This window comes from Pristiophorus japonicus, chromosome 8 (genome assembly GCF_044704955.1).
Source record: "Pristiophorus japonicus isolate sPriJap1 chromosome 8, sPriJap1.hap1, whole genome shotgun sequence".
In the NCBI taxonomy this organism is placed as follows: Eukaryota; Metazoa; Chordata; class Chondrichthyes; family Pristiophoridae; genus Pristiophorus; species Pristiophorus japonicus.
The window spans coordinates 198,060,501-198,078,728 of record NC_091984.1 but is presented as its reverse complement, the minus strand read 5'-3'; the positions used below and the strand labels follow the sequence as shown (position 1 = coordinate 198,078,728).

Genomic DNA, 18,228 nt, shown 5'->3' with positions numbered 1-18,228 from the left:
CCTTTGTCCTTTTAGAATTTTGCTGTACAGTGGCCCTTTTTGTTCTTTGCCTTGGGTTTCTCTGCCCTCCACTTTTCCTCATCTCCTTTCTGTCTTTTGCTTTTGCCTCATTTTTGTCTCCCTCTGTCTCCCTGCATAGGTTCCCATCCCCCTGCAATATTAGTTTAACTCCTCCCCAACAGCACTAGCAAACACTCCCCCTAGGACATTGGTTCCGGTCCTGCCCAGGTGCAGACCGTCTGGTTTGTACTGGTCCCACCTCCCCCAGAACCGGTTCCAATGCCCCAAGAATTTGAATCCCTCCCTGCTGCACCACTGCTCAAGCCATGTATTCATCTGCGCTATCCTGCGATTCCTACTCTGAGTAGCACGTGGCACTGGTAGCAATCCCGAGATTACTACTTTTGAGGTCCTACTTTTTAATTTTGCTCCTAGCTCCTTAAATTCTTTTCGTAGGACCTCATCCCTTTTTTTACCTATGTCGTTGGTACCAATGTGCACCACGACAACTGGCTGTTCTCCCTCCCATTTCAGAATGTCCTGCACAAGCTCCGAGACATCCTTGACCCTTGCACCAGGGAGGCAACATACCATCCTGGAGTCTCGGTTGCGTCCGCAGAAACGCCTATCTATTCCCCTCACCATCGAATCCCCTATCACTATCGCGCTCCCAATCTTTTTCCTGCCCTCCTTTGCAGCAGAGCCACCTACGGTGCCATGAACTTGGCTGCTGCTGCCCTCCCCTGATGAGTCATCCTCCCCAACAGTACTCAAAGCAGTGTATCTGTTTTGCAGGGGGACGACCACAGGGGACCCCTGCACTATCTTTCTTGCACTGCTCTTCCTGCTGGTCTTCCATTCCCTATCTGGCTGTGGACCCTTCTCCTGCGGTAAGACCAACTCACTACACGTGATACTCACGTCATTCTCAGCATCGTGGATGCTCCAGAGTGAATCCACCCTCAGCTCCAATTCCGCAACGCGGACCGTCAAGAGCTCGAGGCGGATACACGTCCCACACACGTAGCGCCCAGGGACACCGGAAGTGTCCCCGAGTTCCCACATGGTACAGGAGGAGCATATCACGTGACCGAGCTCTCCTGCCATGCCTTAACCTTAGATACCCTTAAATTGGTAATAACAATGTTACAGTTCACTTACTGATATAAAAAATAAAAGAAAAGCTACTCACCAATCACCAGCCAATCACTTACCCCATTGGCTGTGACGTCACTTTTTGATTACTTTCTACTTCTATTTTGCTTTCTCTCCCGCTGTAGCTGCACCGGTACGCTGGCTCTCGATCTCCCGCTGGGCCTTTTATAGGTCGCTCCCCTCTCACCAACTGGCGCTGGCTCTCGATCTCCCGCTGGGCCTTTTATAGGTTGCTCCCCTCTCACCAACTGCCGCTGGCTCTCGATCTCCCGCTGGGCTTTTGATAGGTCGCTCCCCTCTCAAGATCCTTGTCTTTATAAACAGGCATAGGAGTACAAAAGCATTGGAGGTTCAGAGAAGGTTCACTAGGTTGATTCCTGAGATGACTGGGTTGACTTATGAAAATAGGTTGAATAAGTTGGGCCTATATACATTGGAGTTCAGAAGAATGAGAGGTGATCTTATTGAAACATACAAGATAATGAGGGGGCTTGACAATGTGGATGCAGAGAGGATATTTCCACGCAGAGAGGATATTTCCACTCATAGTGGAAACTAAAACTAGGGGACATAGTCTCAGAATAAGGGGCTGCCCATTTAAAACTGAGATGAGGACGAATTTCTTCTCTGAGGGTTGTAAATCTATGGAACGCTCTGCCCCAGAGAGCTGTGGAGGCAGGATCATTGAATATATTTAAGGTGGAGATAGACAGATTTTTGAGTGATATGGGAGTAAAGGGTTATGGGGAGCCGGCAGGAAGGTGGAGGCTGAGTCCATGATCAGATCAGCCGTGATCTTATTGAATGGCGGAGCAGGCTCGATGGGCCAAATGGCCTACTCCTACTCCTATTTCTTATGTTATGTTCTCTCCTGGCTAATCTCCCATCTGTCCCTTGTAAGTGTCAGCTCATCAAAAACTTTGCTGCTTATATCCTATTCTGTGCCAAGTCCTGCTTGCCCATCACACCTGCCCCGCTGACCAACATTTAACCCAAATTAAACATTTTCATTCATGTTCTTAAATATCTCCATGGTTTCACACCTACCTATCTCTTTATCTCCTCCAGCCCTATAACACCCCAGGAAGTTTCCATTCCTTTGACTCAGGCCTCTTGTGAATTGCCCCCTCTTTGGTCCACCATTGGCAGCCGTACTTTCAGCTGTCAGACTCTGGAATTCCTTTCCGAAGCCCCCTCCCCAGTCCAACTCCCTCTCCTCCTTTGAGACATTTCTTAAGACCCATCTCTTTGACCAAGATTTTGGTCACTTCTCCAAAGCTCTCCTCCTTTGGCTTGTCATTTGTTTTAACTTATACCTCTTTGAAGAGCCTTTTCAACATTAAAGATGCTATATAGATGTAAATTGTTGTATATGAGCCCAGTGTGCGCTGATTCTAGTTTAATTTTTAAAACATTTTTTGCAGTGTCTTTTAACCTGTAAATAAATCTGACCGAATAGCTTAGATCTGTACGTATTGGTCTAGTAATTATTTTCCACCTATCAGAAGTGACGGGATCACTGTGAACATACCATGTCTTCTCCAATGAGCAATATGCTGCACTTGTGTGTTCATTGTTTTAAAAACCTGGGCATGCTAACCCAAACATGGCATAATAGGTTCATAGTTGACATGGTTTGATTATGGAAACTGCATTGAACATAAAGGAAAGGTGTTGAGGGGGGGCAGGGAAAGTCTGAAGTATAGCAATGGGATTATGTAAGGTTCTCTCACTTAAAGGAAACAGATAATTATCTGGAGTAATGCAGTCCGTAACTCTATTTACATAACATGCAAAATCTTCGAAAATTTTTACTCAGTAAAATTGGTCTCTGAGGGATTTGATAAGTAAAATCTAGACACGCACATGGTTCAGATGAAAAAAAGCCATTCAGCTTTTTGAATGTCGTTTTTGTCTGACACTCTGCAAGATTCCCAGCTTAGCAAGTCTATAGCCAGCACCCATAAATTTCTTCCCTAGTTTCTCAAGATATATATTGTCTGGCCCAAGAGATAGAAACATAGAAAATAGGTGCAGGAGTAGGCCATTCGGCCCTTCTAGCCTACACCGCCATTTAATGAGTTCATGGCTGAACATGCAACTTCAGTACCCCATTCCTGCTTTCTCACCATACCCCTTGATTCCCCTAGTAGTAAGGACTTCATCTAACTCCTTTTTGAATATATTTAGTGAATTGGCCTCAACAACTTTCTGTGGTAGAGAATTCCACAGGTTCACCACTCGCTGGGTGAAGAAATTCCTCCTCATCTCGGTCCTAAATGGCTTACCTCTTATCCTTAGACTGTGTCCCCTGGTTCTGGACTTCCCCAACATTGGGAACATTCTTCCTGCATCTAACCTGTCTAACCCAGTCAGAATTTTAAACGTTTCTATGAGGTCCCCTCTCATTCTTCTGAACTCCAGTGAATACAAACCCAGTTGATCCAGTCTTTCTTGATAGGTCAGTCCCGCCATCCCGGGAATCAGTCTGGTGAACCTTCGCTGCACTCCCTCAATAGCAAGAATGTCCTTCCTCAGGTTAGGAGACCAAAACTGTACACAATACTCCAGGTGTGGCCTCACCAAGGCCCTGTACAACTGTAGCAACACCTCCCTGCCCCTGTACTCAAATCCCCTTGCTATGAAGGCCAACATGCCATTTGCTTTCTTAACTGCCTGCTGTACCTGCATGCCAACCTTCAATGACTGATGTACCATGACACCCAGGTCTCGTTGCACCTCCCCTTTTCCTAATCTGTCACCATTCAGATAATAGTCTGTCTCTCTGTTTTTACCACCAAAGTGGATAACCTCACATTTATCCACATTATACTTCATCTGCCATGCATTTGCCCACTCACCTAACCTATCCAAGTCGCTCTGCAGCCTCATAGCATCCTCCTCGCAGTTCACACTGCCACCCAACTTAGTGTCATCTGCAAATTTGGAGATACTACATTTAATCCCCTCGTCTAAATCATTAATATACAGTGTAAACAGCTGGGGCCCCAGCACAGAACCTTGCGGTACCCCACTAGTCACTGCCTGACATTCTGAAAAGTCCCCATTTACTCCTACTCTTTGCTTCCTGTCTGACAACCAGTTCTCAATCCATGTCAGCACACTACCCCCAATCCCATGTGCTTTAACTTTGCACATTAATCTCTTGTGTGGGACCTTGTCGAAAGCCTTCTGAAAGTCCAAGATCCTTAGTCTTCAGTCATATTAATCAAGTGATTTTTTTTTAGCAAAAACAAAGGTGGAGAATCAGAGTGCAAGTCATTTTACACCATGACATAATCTGATAAGAAGAATATGTATATTTGTGAAGAACAAGATTATCATTCCAAAGTTGGTGCAAGGGTTTATGAAAGAATATAGTCTTTGGATATTCCTCGCTGTGCATGTTTGTGAGAGTTGCTGAAGATGAAGATTACTGCACATGGTTTATGTAAATACTTTATTTTTGATTTTTATTGAATATTTTACACCATTTATGCTATTTAATCAGTGACAATGCTGGCTAATAATTGCACTTACAAAGTAATTACCTCATCTAAGTCTAGACAATTTCTGTAAACTCACTTCAGTGGGATGAGGGATGAAACGAATAGATGTTAGTTGGGACGTATTTCCCATCATTACCTCACCTTGAGGAAAATAGGAATAGGCATATACCTAAGAAAAGTATAAACTAAATGCAAAATGGGAGAGTAGAACAATTAAAAAGCAATTAAAGAGAAACTATCTATTCAAAACCTCTAGGGTAAAAGGGGGCCTGGGAGAGTTTTGGCCGATTTATAAGAGATTGTTGAAACAGACTATAAAATTCCTTAAGGATGCACAGTAGGTCCTGGAGAAGAAGAAGGTAAGTACGTACAATAAAATTATTTCCTCAAAATACAGCAGAAGCGTGATTTGGGAGGAAGTTCGAACTCTGAAGGATAACATTAATGGCGAAATTGAAGGTGAAGCAAAAATAGTAGTTCCTTAATTTATTTAGACGTAAAGAGGAAAATATTGACTTGCTGTCCAATTTTTATAATACAATCCATATCCCAGAGGATTTTGAAATCACTGTGGCAGAAGTGTGTGTTAGGTTAAAGGGACTGAAGCTAATAATCCCCTGGGCCAGGCGGCATATATCCAAGGAAACTGGGGAGGGATTTTTTTGGTACTACCTGTTGACATGCTTGGCTGAGTAAATTGGAATGATAGAGGGAGATGGCATTCAATGGGCCGAATGGATTTTTTTTGTCCTTTTATGTTCTTGTATAGTTGCTCCTATTTGAACATGTAGGGAATGAGCAAATGCTGTCTTTTAAGAGAACATATTCATTAACATGGTGCCCCATACCTAACTAGTGCTGTGCTAACCACACTGCTGAATCATGTTGCTTATTAAATAGTAAGTATTTCAATATTGTATGCCTTTTGATAGGATAGTTCAGCAGCTTCTTTTTATGTAGTAATTCAGTGTTGATAGATTTCATACTTTACAAGGGAAACCATTATCTTGAAAGAATAGAAATGGTAAAATCTCAATCAGTTGTGGCTTTTAGGTGCCTATTTTACCCCATATTTGTTTACAAAGTGACTCTCCTGTATTTCCAGAATCTGTGATGGTATATCTTTGATGCCTCACTTGACATCATGGACTAATTAAGTACTATATTTTAGTTAAAACCATTTAGCAAAATATTAGAAAAATGTAATTCCACACCCCGGTTCTTGTGTTTTTGCTCACTTACATTTCCAATTAAATTACAGAGCACCACAGTGTAGCATATCAAATCTGATTAGGAGCGCCGAGTACTGTTACTTTTTTTTTCGCCCCATCTCCTCTCAGCGATGACTCTTCGCTATGACATGAATGCACAGGCAGCGAGCAACCTTCAGTACTTTGCCCAAGTGGCTGCTCTTCATGTGTAAGCCTAGACAATGAGTGTGGGTAGGCTATTTAACTGGCCAAGGCTGTGCCTGCCTTTTCCCAACACACACATGTTTTCAGCAGGAGTTACTAGTTCGCAATAAGGAATGGAAATGTTGGCTAATTTTCCTCTACTTAACACAGGGCCATTGAGGCCAAATGTAGCATCTCTACCACTGCCTGGCAGAAATGAGCTAACTCAGCACAGACTGTGACTCAGCTACTCTTGCCATTGGAGGAGCTGCTGCTTATTGACATAATTGTTTTTCCTAATGCCAGAAATAATTATGTCCAGAATTTTCTATTTCTATTTCCTAAAGGTCAAGATTTTAAGCTCACTTAATTATGTAAGTAGAATTTTGAAATGTAAAAAATAAATTATGTTTATAGTCACGAATAGTTTAACAATCAGTAAAATATATGATTGCAACACAGCATGGTGTATCTATTTCCATCACAACATTTTATTGGGCCAGATCTCACAGGGCTAGTTAGACTTGCAACTGCACATTTAGGTTTTAAAAAATGTTGCCCAAAAAGTTAGTGGAAGTGCGAGCTGATAATGGTGCGGCGAGGCAACAGGGCATCTGGGGTGAACAAGATGGACTGAGAAGGAGGGTAAATTAGAGTGGGTGGATTCAATGTCAAATAAGGTACAGAAAGTGAAATAAAGAGAGGGATAGAAAGATTGGATTACAAGAGAGAAAAAAGAGACAAAGAAAAAGTGGTGAAAAAAGTTAAGAATGTAACATTAGATATTTTTTAAATCTCCTAAAACAATTCACAACCTGAACCTGAAACCCACACAATTATTTACTTTCTGGGCAAGAGAAGTTGATTGGCAGTCATTAACAATTATCACTTCGATAAAAGAGTACTTGCGCTGATTACTAGACTTAACTTTCTGTGGCGAGTTTAATGTGGAAATGCAGCAACTTCATGAAAATGACGGAGATGTGAAGGGAAAGATGCAGTTTCCACAAAGTTAATGGGAGAGCGGTGCAAACTGGCCAGCAACTTGATGACTTGCAATTCACGGAGTATCTCTTCCACGTCAAAAATTGCTGGTCGATTTGTGCACTAATAACGGCATTAATAACACCTTTCCCATTTTATTTTTACTCCAGACAGGGATGTACATCAGTAGTGGGGAAAATGTTGGAATCAATTATTAAAGATGAAATAGCAGTGCATTTGGAAAGCAGTGACAAGATTGGTCCAAGTCGGCATGGATTTATGAAAGGGAAATCATGCTTGACATATCTAGAATTTTTTGAGGATGTAACTAGTAGAGTGGACAAGGGAAAACCAGTGAATATGGTGTATTTGGACTTTCAAAAGGCTTTTGACAAGGTCCCACACAAGAGATTGGCGTGCAAAATTAAAGCACATGGTATTGGGGGTAATGTACTGAAGTGGATAGAGAACTGGTTGGCAGAGAGTCGGGATAACCGGATCCTTTTCAGAGTGGCAGGCAGTGACAAGTGGGGTGCTGCAGGGCTCAGTGCTGGGACCCCAGCTATTTACAATATACATTAATGATTTAGATGAAGGAATTGAGTGTAATATCTCCAAGTTTGCAGATGACACTAAACTGGGTGGCGGTGTGAGCTGTGAGGAGGACGCTAAGAGGTTGCAGGGTGACTTGGACAGGTTAGGTGAGTGGGCAAATGCATGGCAGATGCAGTATAATATGGATAAATGTGAGGTTATCCACTTTGGTGGCAAAAACACGAAGGCAGAATATTATCTCAATGGCGGTAGGTTAGGTAAAGGGGAGGTGCAACGAAACCTGGGTGTCATGGTACATCAGTCATTGAAGGTTGGCATGCAGGTGCAGTAGGCAGTGAAGAAGGCAAATGGCATGTTGGTCTTCATAGCTAGGGGATTTGAGTATAGGAGCAGAGAGGTCTTTCTGCAGCTGTACAGGGCCTTGGTGAGGCCTCACCTGGAATATTGTGTTCAGTTTTGGTCTCCTAATCTGAGGAAGGACGTTCTTGCTATTGAGGGAGTGCAGCGAAGGTTCACCAGACTGATTCCTGGGATGCAGGACTGACATATGAGGAGAGACTGGATTAACTGGGCCTGTATTCACTGGAGTTTAGAAGAATGAGAGGGGATCTCATAGAAACACACAAAATTCTGACGGGACAGGACTGGACAGGTTAGATGCAGGAAGAATGTTCCCGATGTTGGGGGAGTCCAGAACCAGGGGTCACAGTCTAAGGATAAGGGGTAAGCCATTTAGGACTGAGATGAGGAGAAACTTCTTCACTCGGAGAGTTGTTAACCTGTGGAATTTTCTTCCGCAGAGATTTGTTGAGACCAGTTGGTTACATATATTCAAAAGGGTGTTGGATATGGCCCTTACGGCTAAAGGGATCAAGGGGTATGGAGAGAAAGCAGGAAAGGGGTACTGAGGTGAATGATTAGCCATGATCTTATGGAATGGTGGTGCAGGATCGAAGGACCGAATGACCTACTCCTACACCTATTTTCTATGTTTCTATGTGCGTCGTTCAGCCGACATTTGTTCAGCAAAATCTGGTCCAGTATCTTTTCTGTCATGTAAGGCAAGCTTTGCACATAGATTGTAAGAAACCGAGTAAATTACATTATAATTAAATTAGAGTTAGTCATTTTATAAAATTTAATTGGGATGGTGTCTGTCAAGAAGGTTATAATTCAAAAAACAAGTTTGATGACCGAAACATGTAATTTAAGCGACCAATATGATCAGCAGCAGCTAAATATTACATTACAGTCTGTAATCCACTCCGTCTCATTTTTTATTAATATGATGGGAGCTCTAACACTCACTGTGGTAATGTTGGAAATGCGTGTCTTTGGGTTGTCATTTACTTGACATTTGGCAGTGTGAGAATCTTTATTGATCTGTGAGTTGGAGAAAATTTGGTGCTGATTAACTCAAATCAGGGCAACAGATGACCAATATTTAATTATAAGACAAGAACCGAATTGTTCCAGTGACACACAACATTGTCTCCTTATCCACTTTGTCAATATGCATGAAGGTATTCAATAGCCTGTTTAGTTGGCTTAATTAGTACCTTTAAAGAAAAATCCTATCTTATATTCTAAATGGAAAAAATAAATTACTGGCTATCTATTATACTTGTTGTAGGTTAGTGACCCGATTAAAATTGTGTTCACTGTGTAGGTGTAAAGTGGTTTATAAAACTGACATGCTATTGACAGCTACTGATCATTTGTAGTTACCTCCTTAATATAACTAATCGAGTGGGAAGTTTCCTGGACAAATAACTCTGGATTGACCCCGCTGCACGTTGACCATCTTTCTTAGTAGCTTCATCAAAAACATTTGAAATATTTTTAGCAGATCTTATGAGTAGTCTGGAACCGAGAGTATAGTTTCTGATGTTTGTTGTGGTCCCAGGGTAGCCTAAATGTATCATATAGATGGAAGTCATTCAGTCCATCGTGCCTGTGCTGGCTCTTTGGTGGAGCTATCCAATTAATCCCACTCTCCTGCTCTTTACCAATAGCCCTGTACATTTTTTCCCTTCAAGTATTTATACAATTCCCTTTTATTAAATCTGCTTCCACCACCCTTTCAGGCAATGCGTTCCAGATCGCCAAAACTCAGTGTAAAAATTGTTTTCCTCGTGCCTCCTTTGGTTCTTTTGCCAATCACTTTAAATCTGTGACCTCTGGTTACTGACCCTTCTGCCACTGGAAACATTTTCACCTCATTTACACTATAAAAACCATTCATGATTTTGAACACCACTATCAAATCTCCTCTTGCCGATCTCTGCTCTAAGCAGGGCAACTGCAGCTTCTCCACTCTGTCCGCATAAACTGAAGTCTCTCATCCCGGGTACCATTCTAGTAAATCTCTTCTGCACCTTCTCTAAGGCCTTGACATCCTTCCTAAAGTGTGGTGCACAGAATTGAACACGGTACTCAAGCTGAGGTGTAACCAGTGTTTTATAAAGGTTTAACATAACTTCTTTGCTTTTGTACTATATGCCTCCAATAATAAAGCCAAGGATTTCCATATGTTTTTTGACAGCCTTCTCAATTTGTCCTTTCATCTTCAAATATTTGTGTATATACACCCCCCAGGTTTCTCTGTTCCTGCACACCCTTTCAGAATTGTATCATTCAGTTTATATTGCCTCTGTCTTCCTACCAAAATGTATCACGTCACAATTTTCTGCATTATATTTCAGCTGCCATGTGTCTTTCCATTTCAGTCTTTCTCCTCATGAAATCTGCTAATATCCTCCTCGTTTTTTACTATATTTCTGAGTTTTGTGTTGTCTGCAAACTTTGAAATTATGTCCTGTATACTAGGTCATAATATATATCAAATAGAGTAATGATCCTAATACTGACCCCTGGGGAACATCATCATATACTTCCCTCCAGTCTGAAAAACAACCGTTCACCACTACTCTCTGCTTTCTGTCCCTTAGCCAATTTTGTATCCATGCTGCCTCTGTCCCTTCAATCCTATGGGCTTTAATTTTGTTAACTGGTTTATTATGTGGTACTTTATCAAACGTCTTATGAAAGTCCATATAAACATCAACCACATTATCCACATCAGCTCTCTCCGTTACTTCACCATGTCGATGATTCAAATTTACAGTACATCACATGGCTGACTCGAGGCAAAAATATTATGCATATTACTGATACTGAAAGATACATGCCCATATTTGCAATACTATTTATGTACTGTTTTACAAATCTTGCTTAAGGTTTTAGCTACTTTGTTATTTCCTCCCCAAAACTACTTATTCTGTTACTTACATCGACAGCCATCTATTCATCTTATAAAAAGAGTACATCTTTACATCGTTCCTGGCTGTCACATTTTAGAAGACACACGCTGTCTAATACAAATTTCTGTCACAGTTAACACTTCATTTGCTCAAATTTCATATCCATAAAGCATTAACAAATTATAATTCTGAGGGGAGGAGGGCGATAGTGTAAAACAGTGATTGAATGGAAATGAAAATTGGGAGAGCTCTAACAGGCGACTGATCAGATATGGTCCATTTTTCACTATTGCCCAGAGTCAAAATCATCCTCCAAAACTCAACAGACAAACAATTAGGAATATCAATAATCGGCAGACTTGTCTTGCTTGAGAGCCAGTTGTCTTTTATACGTGGCTTGCATACGCATGACCTGTGTCCAAATAGTTTACAAATAGGCGATTGGGCCTATGCTCTGCAACTGCTAGTTGCTTTCAATAATTTGATCACATATATGCAGGAGGGGATGGGAACCTATGCAGGGAGACAGAGGGAAATAAAATGGAGTCAGAAGCAAAAGATAGAAATAACAGTAAAAGTGGAGGGCAGAGAAACCCTAGGCAAAAAACAAAAAGGGCCACATTACAGCAAAATTCTAAAGGGGCAAAGTGTGTTAAAAAGACAAGCCTGAATGCTCTGTCCCTCAATGCGAGGAGTATTCGGAATAAGATGGACGAATTAACTGCGCAGATAGTAGTTAACTAATATGATATAATTGGGATTATGGAGACATGGCCCCAGGGGACCAAGGCTGGGAACTCAACATCCAGGGATATTGAACATTTAGGAAGGATAGACAGAAAGGAAAAGGAGGTGGGGTGGCGTTGCTGGTTAAAGAGGAAATCAATGCAATTGTAAGGAAGGACATTAGCTTGGATGATGTGGAATCTGTATGGGTGGAGCTACGGAATACCAAAGGGCAGAAAACACTAGTGGGAGTTGTGTACAGGCCACCAAATAGTAGGTTGGGGATAGCATCAAACAAGAAATAAGGGAGGTGTGCAGTAAAAGTACAGCAGTAATCACGGGCAACTTTAATCTACATATTAATTGGACTAACCTAACTGGTAGCAATGCGGTGGAGGAGGATTTCCTGGAGTGTATTAGGGATGGTTTTCTAGATCAATATGTCGAGGAACCAACCAGAGAGCTGGCCATCCTGGACTGGGTGATGTGTAACGAGAAGGGACTAATTAGCAATCTTGTTGTGCGAGACCCTTTGGGGAAGAGTGACCATAATATGGTAGAATTCCTTATTAAGATGGAGAGTGACAGTTAGTTCGGAAACTAGGGTCCTGAATTAAGGAAAGGTAACTTCGACGGTATGAGGCGTGAATTGACTAGAATAGACTGGCAAAGGATACTTAAAGGGTTGACGGTGGATAAGCAATGGCAATCATTTAAAGATCACATGGATGAACTTCATCAATTGTACATCCCTGTCTGGAGTAAAAATAAAACTGGGAAGGTGGCGCAACCGTGGCTAACAAGGGAAATTAAGGAAGAGGCATATAAATTGGCTAAAAAAAGCAACAAACCTGAGGACTGGGAGAAATTTAGAATTCAACAGAGGAGTTTAATTAAGAGGGGGAAAATAGAGTACGAGAGGAAGCTAGCAGGGAACATAAAAACTGACTGCAAAAGCTTCTATAAATATGTGAAGCGAAAAAGATTAGGTCCCTTGCTGTCGGATTCAGGTGAATTTATAATGGGGAACAAAGAAATGGCAGACCAATTGAACCAATACTTTGGTTCTGTCTTCACAAAGGAAGACACAAATAACCTTCCAAATGTACTAGGGGACAGTGGGTCTAGTGAGAAGGAGGAACTGAAGGATATCCTTATTAGGTGGGAAATTGTGTTAGGGAAATTGATGGGATTGAAGGCTGATAAATCCCGGGGCCTGATAGTCTGCATCCCAGAGTACTTAAGGAAGTGGCCCTAGAAATAGTGGATGCATTGGTGATCATTTTCCAACAGTCTATCGACTGGATCAGTTCCTATAGACTGGAGGGTAGCTAATGTAACACCACTTTTTAAAAAAGGAGGGAGAGAGAAACGGGTAATTATAGATTGGTTAGCCTGACATCAGTAGTGGGAAAAATGTTGGAATCAATCATTAAGGATGAAATAGCAGCGCATTTGGAAAGCAATGACAGGATCGGACCAAGTCAGCATAGATTTGTGAAAGGGAAATCATGCTTGACGAGTCTTCTGGAATTTTTTGAGAATGTAACTAGCAGAGTGGACAAGGGAGAACAAATGGATGTGGTGTATTTGGACTTTCAAAAGGCTTTTGACAAGGTCCCACACAAGAGATTGGTGAGCAAAATTAAAGCGCATGGTATTGGGGGTAATGTACTGACGTGGATAGAGAACTGGTTGGCAGACAGGAAGCAGAGAGTCGGGATAAATGGTCCTTTTCAGAATGGCAGGCAGTGACTAGTGGAGTGCTGCAGGGCTCAGTGCTGGGACCCCAGCTCTTTACAATATACATTAACGATTTAGATGAAGGAATTGAGTGTAATATCTCCAAATTTGTGGATGATACTAAACTGGGTGGCGGTGTGAGCTGTGAGGAGGACGCTAAGAGGTTGCAAGGTGAGTTGGACAGGTTAGGTGAATGGGCAAATGCATGGCAGATGCAGTATAATGTGGATAAATGTGAGGTTATCCATTTTGGGGGCAAAAACACGAAGGCAGAATATTATCTGAATGGTGGCGCATTATGAAAAGGGGAGGTGCAACGAGACCTGGGTGTCATGGTTCATCAGCCACTGAAAGTGGGCATGCAGGTACACCAGGCGGTAAAGAAGGCAAATGGTATGTTGGCCTTCATAGCTAGGGGATTTGAGTATAGGAGCAGGGAGGTCTTACTGCAATTACACAGGGCCTTAGTGAGGCCTCACCTGGAATATTGTGTTCAGTTTTGGTCTTCTAATCTGAGGAAGGATGTTCTTGCTATTGAGGGATTGCAGCGAAGGTTCACCAGACTGATTCCAGGGATGGCTGGACTGTCATATGAGGAGAGACTGGATCAACTGGGCCTTTATTCACTGGCGTTTAGAAGGATGAGGGGGATCTCATAGAAACGTATAAGATTCTGACGGGACTGGACAGGTTAGATGCGGGAAGAATGTTCCCGATGTTGGGGAAATCCAGAACCAGGGGACATAGTCTTAGGATAAGGGGTAGGCCATTTAGGACTGAGATGAGGAGAAACTTCTTCACTCAAAGTTGTTAACCTGTGGAATTCTCTGCCGCAGAGAGTTGTTGATGCCAGTTCATTGGATATATTTAAGAGGGAATTAGATATGGCCCTTATGGCTAAGGAGGATCAAGGGGTATGGAGAAAAAGCAGGAAATGGGTACTGAAGGAATGATCAGCCATGATCTTATTGAATGGTGGTGCAGGCTCACAGGGCCGAATGGCCTACTCCTGCACCTATTTTCTATGTTTCTCTACTCCAGTGATTCAGGCATGCCACAAAATGCGTTCCCTAGCCACTGACACCATCCCTCTCCGTAGCATCTCTCTGAGGTGAACCAGACTGTTCGCAACCTAGGTGTTATATTTAACCCTGAGTGAGCTTCTGGCCACATATCCATGGCATAACTAAAACCGCCTATTTCCACCTCCGTAATATCGCCCCTCTCCGCCCCTGCCTCACTTCATCTGCTGCTGAAACCCTCATCCATGCCTTCGTTGCCTCCAGACTTGACTACTCCAATGCACTGCTGGCTGGCCTCCCATATTCTACCCACGTAAACTTGAGGTCATCCAAAACTTGGCATCCCGTGTCCTAACTCGCACCAAGTCCCGCTCACCCAACACCCCTGTACTCGCTGACCCACATTGGCTCCCGGTTGGGCAATGCCTTGATTTCAAAATTCTCATCCTTGTTTACAACTGCCTCCATGGCCTCGCCCCTCCCTATCTCTGTAATCTCCTTCAGTCTCAACCCCCCGAGATGTCTCTGCTCCTGTAATTCTGCCCTCTTGAGCATCCCTGATTATAACTGCTCAACCGTTGATGGCCGTGCCTTCAGCTGCCTGGATCCTAAGCTCTGGAAGACCCTCCCTTAACCTCTCCGCCACTCTAACTCTCTTTCCTTCTTTAAGACACTCCTTAAAACCCACCTCTTCGACAAAACTTTTGGTCATCTGCCGTAATTTCTTATGTGGTGTCAAATGTATTTGTTTCGTCTTGTAACACTCCTGTGAAGCGCCTTGGGACGTTTTACTACGTTAAAGGCGCTATATAAATACAAGTTGTTGTTGTGTGATGGGGTCTATTTTGTTTACGCTATGCAAAGGGTTGTCTTTATAGTTACACTTTTGTTTTGCATATTTTTATTTAATTTAAAATCTGATTTTAATTTAAGCCCCTTCTGCATGATTCATGAATTTTTCTTTTTCTTGAATGCAATTTAATTATTTTACTGCACTGCAGTTACTCAGTTTGTGAAGCTAGTTTTCTGGCGCAGACTTATGCCAGACAAACTAAATGGGTTACACAGTTTACATTTATTCTGAGTTCTGTTTTTAGCTTGGTATCTGTAATAAATCTGTATCCTTAATACCATCTTATTTTATGTATAACTAGTTGGTCTTCTGTGGCATTGCTCATTGACAAAAATATAAATCATCAGTCTTCTATAACCATCTTTGATTATCTCATTCTGTCTATCTTTCTATTGCTCTTCTGTGTGTGTGTGAGGCTGCCCAATATTTTCCCTTGTCATCAGTTGCCACTTTGTGCCTTCTATTTTGGCTTTTATGTACATCTTCCACAGTGCTTCTGTGCATCTCACACCTGTTCCTTCATACAATTTGTATCCTTCATCTTCTTTTAAATCCCAGGACATGCTGCAAGCTAATAGTCAACACATGCCTAGATTCTCAATGGCCATGTATCAAAAATATAAGTTAGTTTAAAAAGTTTATTCCTCTATGGATTTCTTTTGTTTAGATATGGTTATGACTGTGTGATATATGGATGGGATCCCAAGTGTATGATGGGATTGGATTGGATGAGAACTATGCGAGTTCACAATCTACCACATGGGCCTGATCAACCATTCTATAATGTTCTTGTCCAGGATGGTTCATGCAGATATGCTGCACAAGGTAAATAAATTAAATGCTCAGATATATAATGTGTCTATATGTTTAATTTGTAGAATAATTAATTACCATTGATGACGGTGCTGATATTCTCAATAAATTGTACCGGACTGTGGTAGAAAGCTGATCCACGCTAGAGATTCTCCTTGCGACAAATTCCCAGTCAGAGCTTATGGCATAGGGAGGGATGTTGAGCACAGGCAAAAAGAAAAAAAAACAGATTGTCTGTTGAATCATCCTGAGCTACTCTAGTGCTTACTGTTTGAGTTTAAGATCGATTGGATAAGAAATTCCTTCTGGATAAAAGTTGAGAATTGACCTTTGATTCGTTACAGTACAGATCAAGATGAAAGATACAGAGGCAAGCCATGTTAGTTGAAGTAATCCAATTTAAAGAAAAACATTGTATTTTATACTTAAAATAGAACATTTTAAAATGGCTCGGTTGCTGTAAAGTTAAATCTTGACTTAAACTGTTAAATGTTTTTCAAATGGTTAAATAAAGCTTAAAAACGATGTGTGCCTTATTTTCATGACACTGTTTAAACTGTTACATTGAGTAACACATACAGTTTAGTGGTATGATATCTGTTACTTATTCCCCAATGTTCGCTTGCTGTTCCTTTGGGTGCCTTCTAACCTTGATTGATTGGTCAAGCAGGTGACCCAATCCCAAAACTTTACCAGTGCCATTCTGTAGCTACCTGCTGAGAAAGAAAAAAAAACGCATCCTTTTGAATGTCACTTCCTGACATCTTTCACATTACCAGGTCACATGCATTGGTGTGTGGTCACCATTTGCAGTTACTAACTTGTGTTCTTGCCCCAACCCTGTTCATCATTGTGCTTTTTGTGGCACAACTTGAGGGGTTCAAGAACTGTGACAGGGAATCTATATTGAAGCCACACAGACGCCGGCATCTTCAACCTTCGTCGGCTGCGTGCTAAACCAAAAAGTAATGCAGATAACCATTCACGGCATGCTCTTTGCTGATGAGCGTGTTACGCTCCCACACTCTCCGGTGCAACCAGTTGCTATCTGACTGCTTTGCTCGGGCAGCACAGTGTTTGGGCCTTAGAATCAACTTGAAAAAAACTGAAGTCATAGTCCAGCCCATACCTGGCCATGCAGTCACACCCTCTGTGGTTACAATCTCTAACTTACTACTTAAGGTCATGGACAAATTCTGCTATCTTGGCAACGTTCTCTCGCATAATACAACAATCGACAATGATGTCACATCTAGATTTACAGCGTGATTGGGGAAGTTAGATCCGTCACAATTTTTCCCATCTTTTGTTTACACCAATACATGTCTTTAGCCAATCTTTGGCTGAAGCTTTTGTTAATATACCCAAGTAGAAGTAAGAATGCAACTTGTTCTGGATATTTAGTGTATATATAATAAATAAGTCTTTATATGTTGACATTTGAAATGCTGTGTCCTGATTAATGTTGCAGAGAATCTGATTTGTAATTCATCACCAATGGAAATAGTCCATGAAGAAGTTGGCCGCTACTTTTCAGAATTTTCTGGCACACACTATGTTGCAAATGAGGAACTGCAGATCCAGTACCCAGATGACCTGGTACTAACATCACAGCTTGTGGAGAAGGTGTCTGACCATTCCTGAGTTGTTGTTCAGGAAGCAATGAAGTGCTGCAATGAGCATGTTTTAATGAGCAAAACAAACCAAGTGAGTCCCATCAATATAAGTTTGGAAATGTGCTGTAAGCAATGTTCCCCCGAATTTATTTTTTGGCTGAGCGGCCCATTCACAGTTTCGCGCATTTATAATTGAAAAAGCCAGCGACGGGCTGCACAATACCGGCAGAGAGCTTTCGAGGGAACGTTAGCTGTATCTCAGGGCATCTATTGCAGCGTAAATTACATCAAATTAAGTTATTTTCTGCACCATACTAGTTTGGAGAGCCCATATATACACATGTAAATACTGATGAAAAAGATACAGAAAAGATATCTCATTTTGTTTTGCCCAATACCGAGGAAGTTGATTTACTGGTGGTGATAAATTGCAGTATCCCATTGTATAAGCCATAATACAAACTCTGTTCCATTGATAAATGTTTTCTGGTTTTGGTGTGAAATATTGTAAGACAATAAAATGAATTTTACCGAAGGTGTTATTTTGTCAGTTGATTTTCATGTACTACCCTTGCATAAATTGTGTGGAAAACAT

General features: G+C 41.7%; 1 protein-coding gene across 6 annotated transcripts in view; it reads left to right on the top strand.

The window, feature by feature from the left end:
- fbxo21 (F-box protein 21) overlaps positions 1 to 18,228 on the top strand; it is a 127,196-nt gene that overhangs the window by 26,333 nt on the left and 82,635 nt on the right. The window contains exons 11-12 of one of the 6 annotated variants that reach the window (XM_070887719.1): positions 15,872 to 16,029; positions 17,489 to 18,158. The exons of 4 other annotated variants lie outside the window; for them this stretch is intronic. In XM_070887719.1, coding sequence (XP_070743820.1) covers positions 15,872 to 16,029; positions 17,489 to 17,661 — 331 coding nt within the window. In that variant the 3' untranslated portion in view covers positions 17,662 to 18,158. Of the gene's footprint in view, positions 1 to 15,871; positions 16,030 to 17,488; positions 18,159 to 18,228 lie in introns of those variants that run through there. One more of the 6 variants, XM_070887722.1, reaches the window with a different exon arrangement.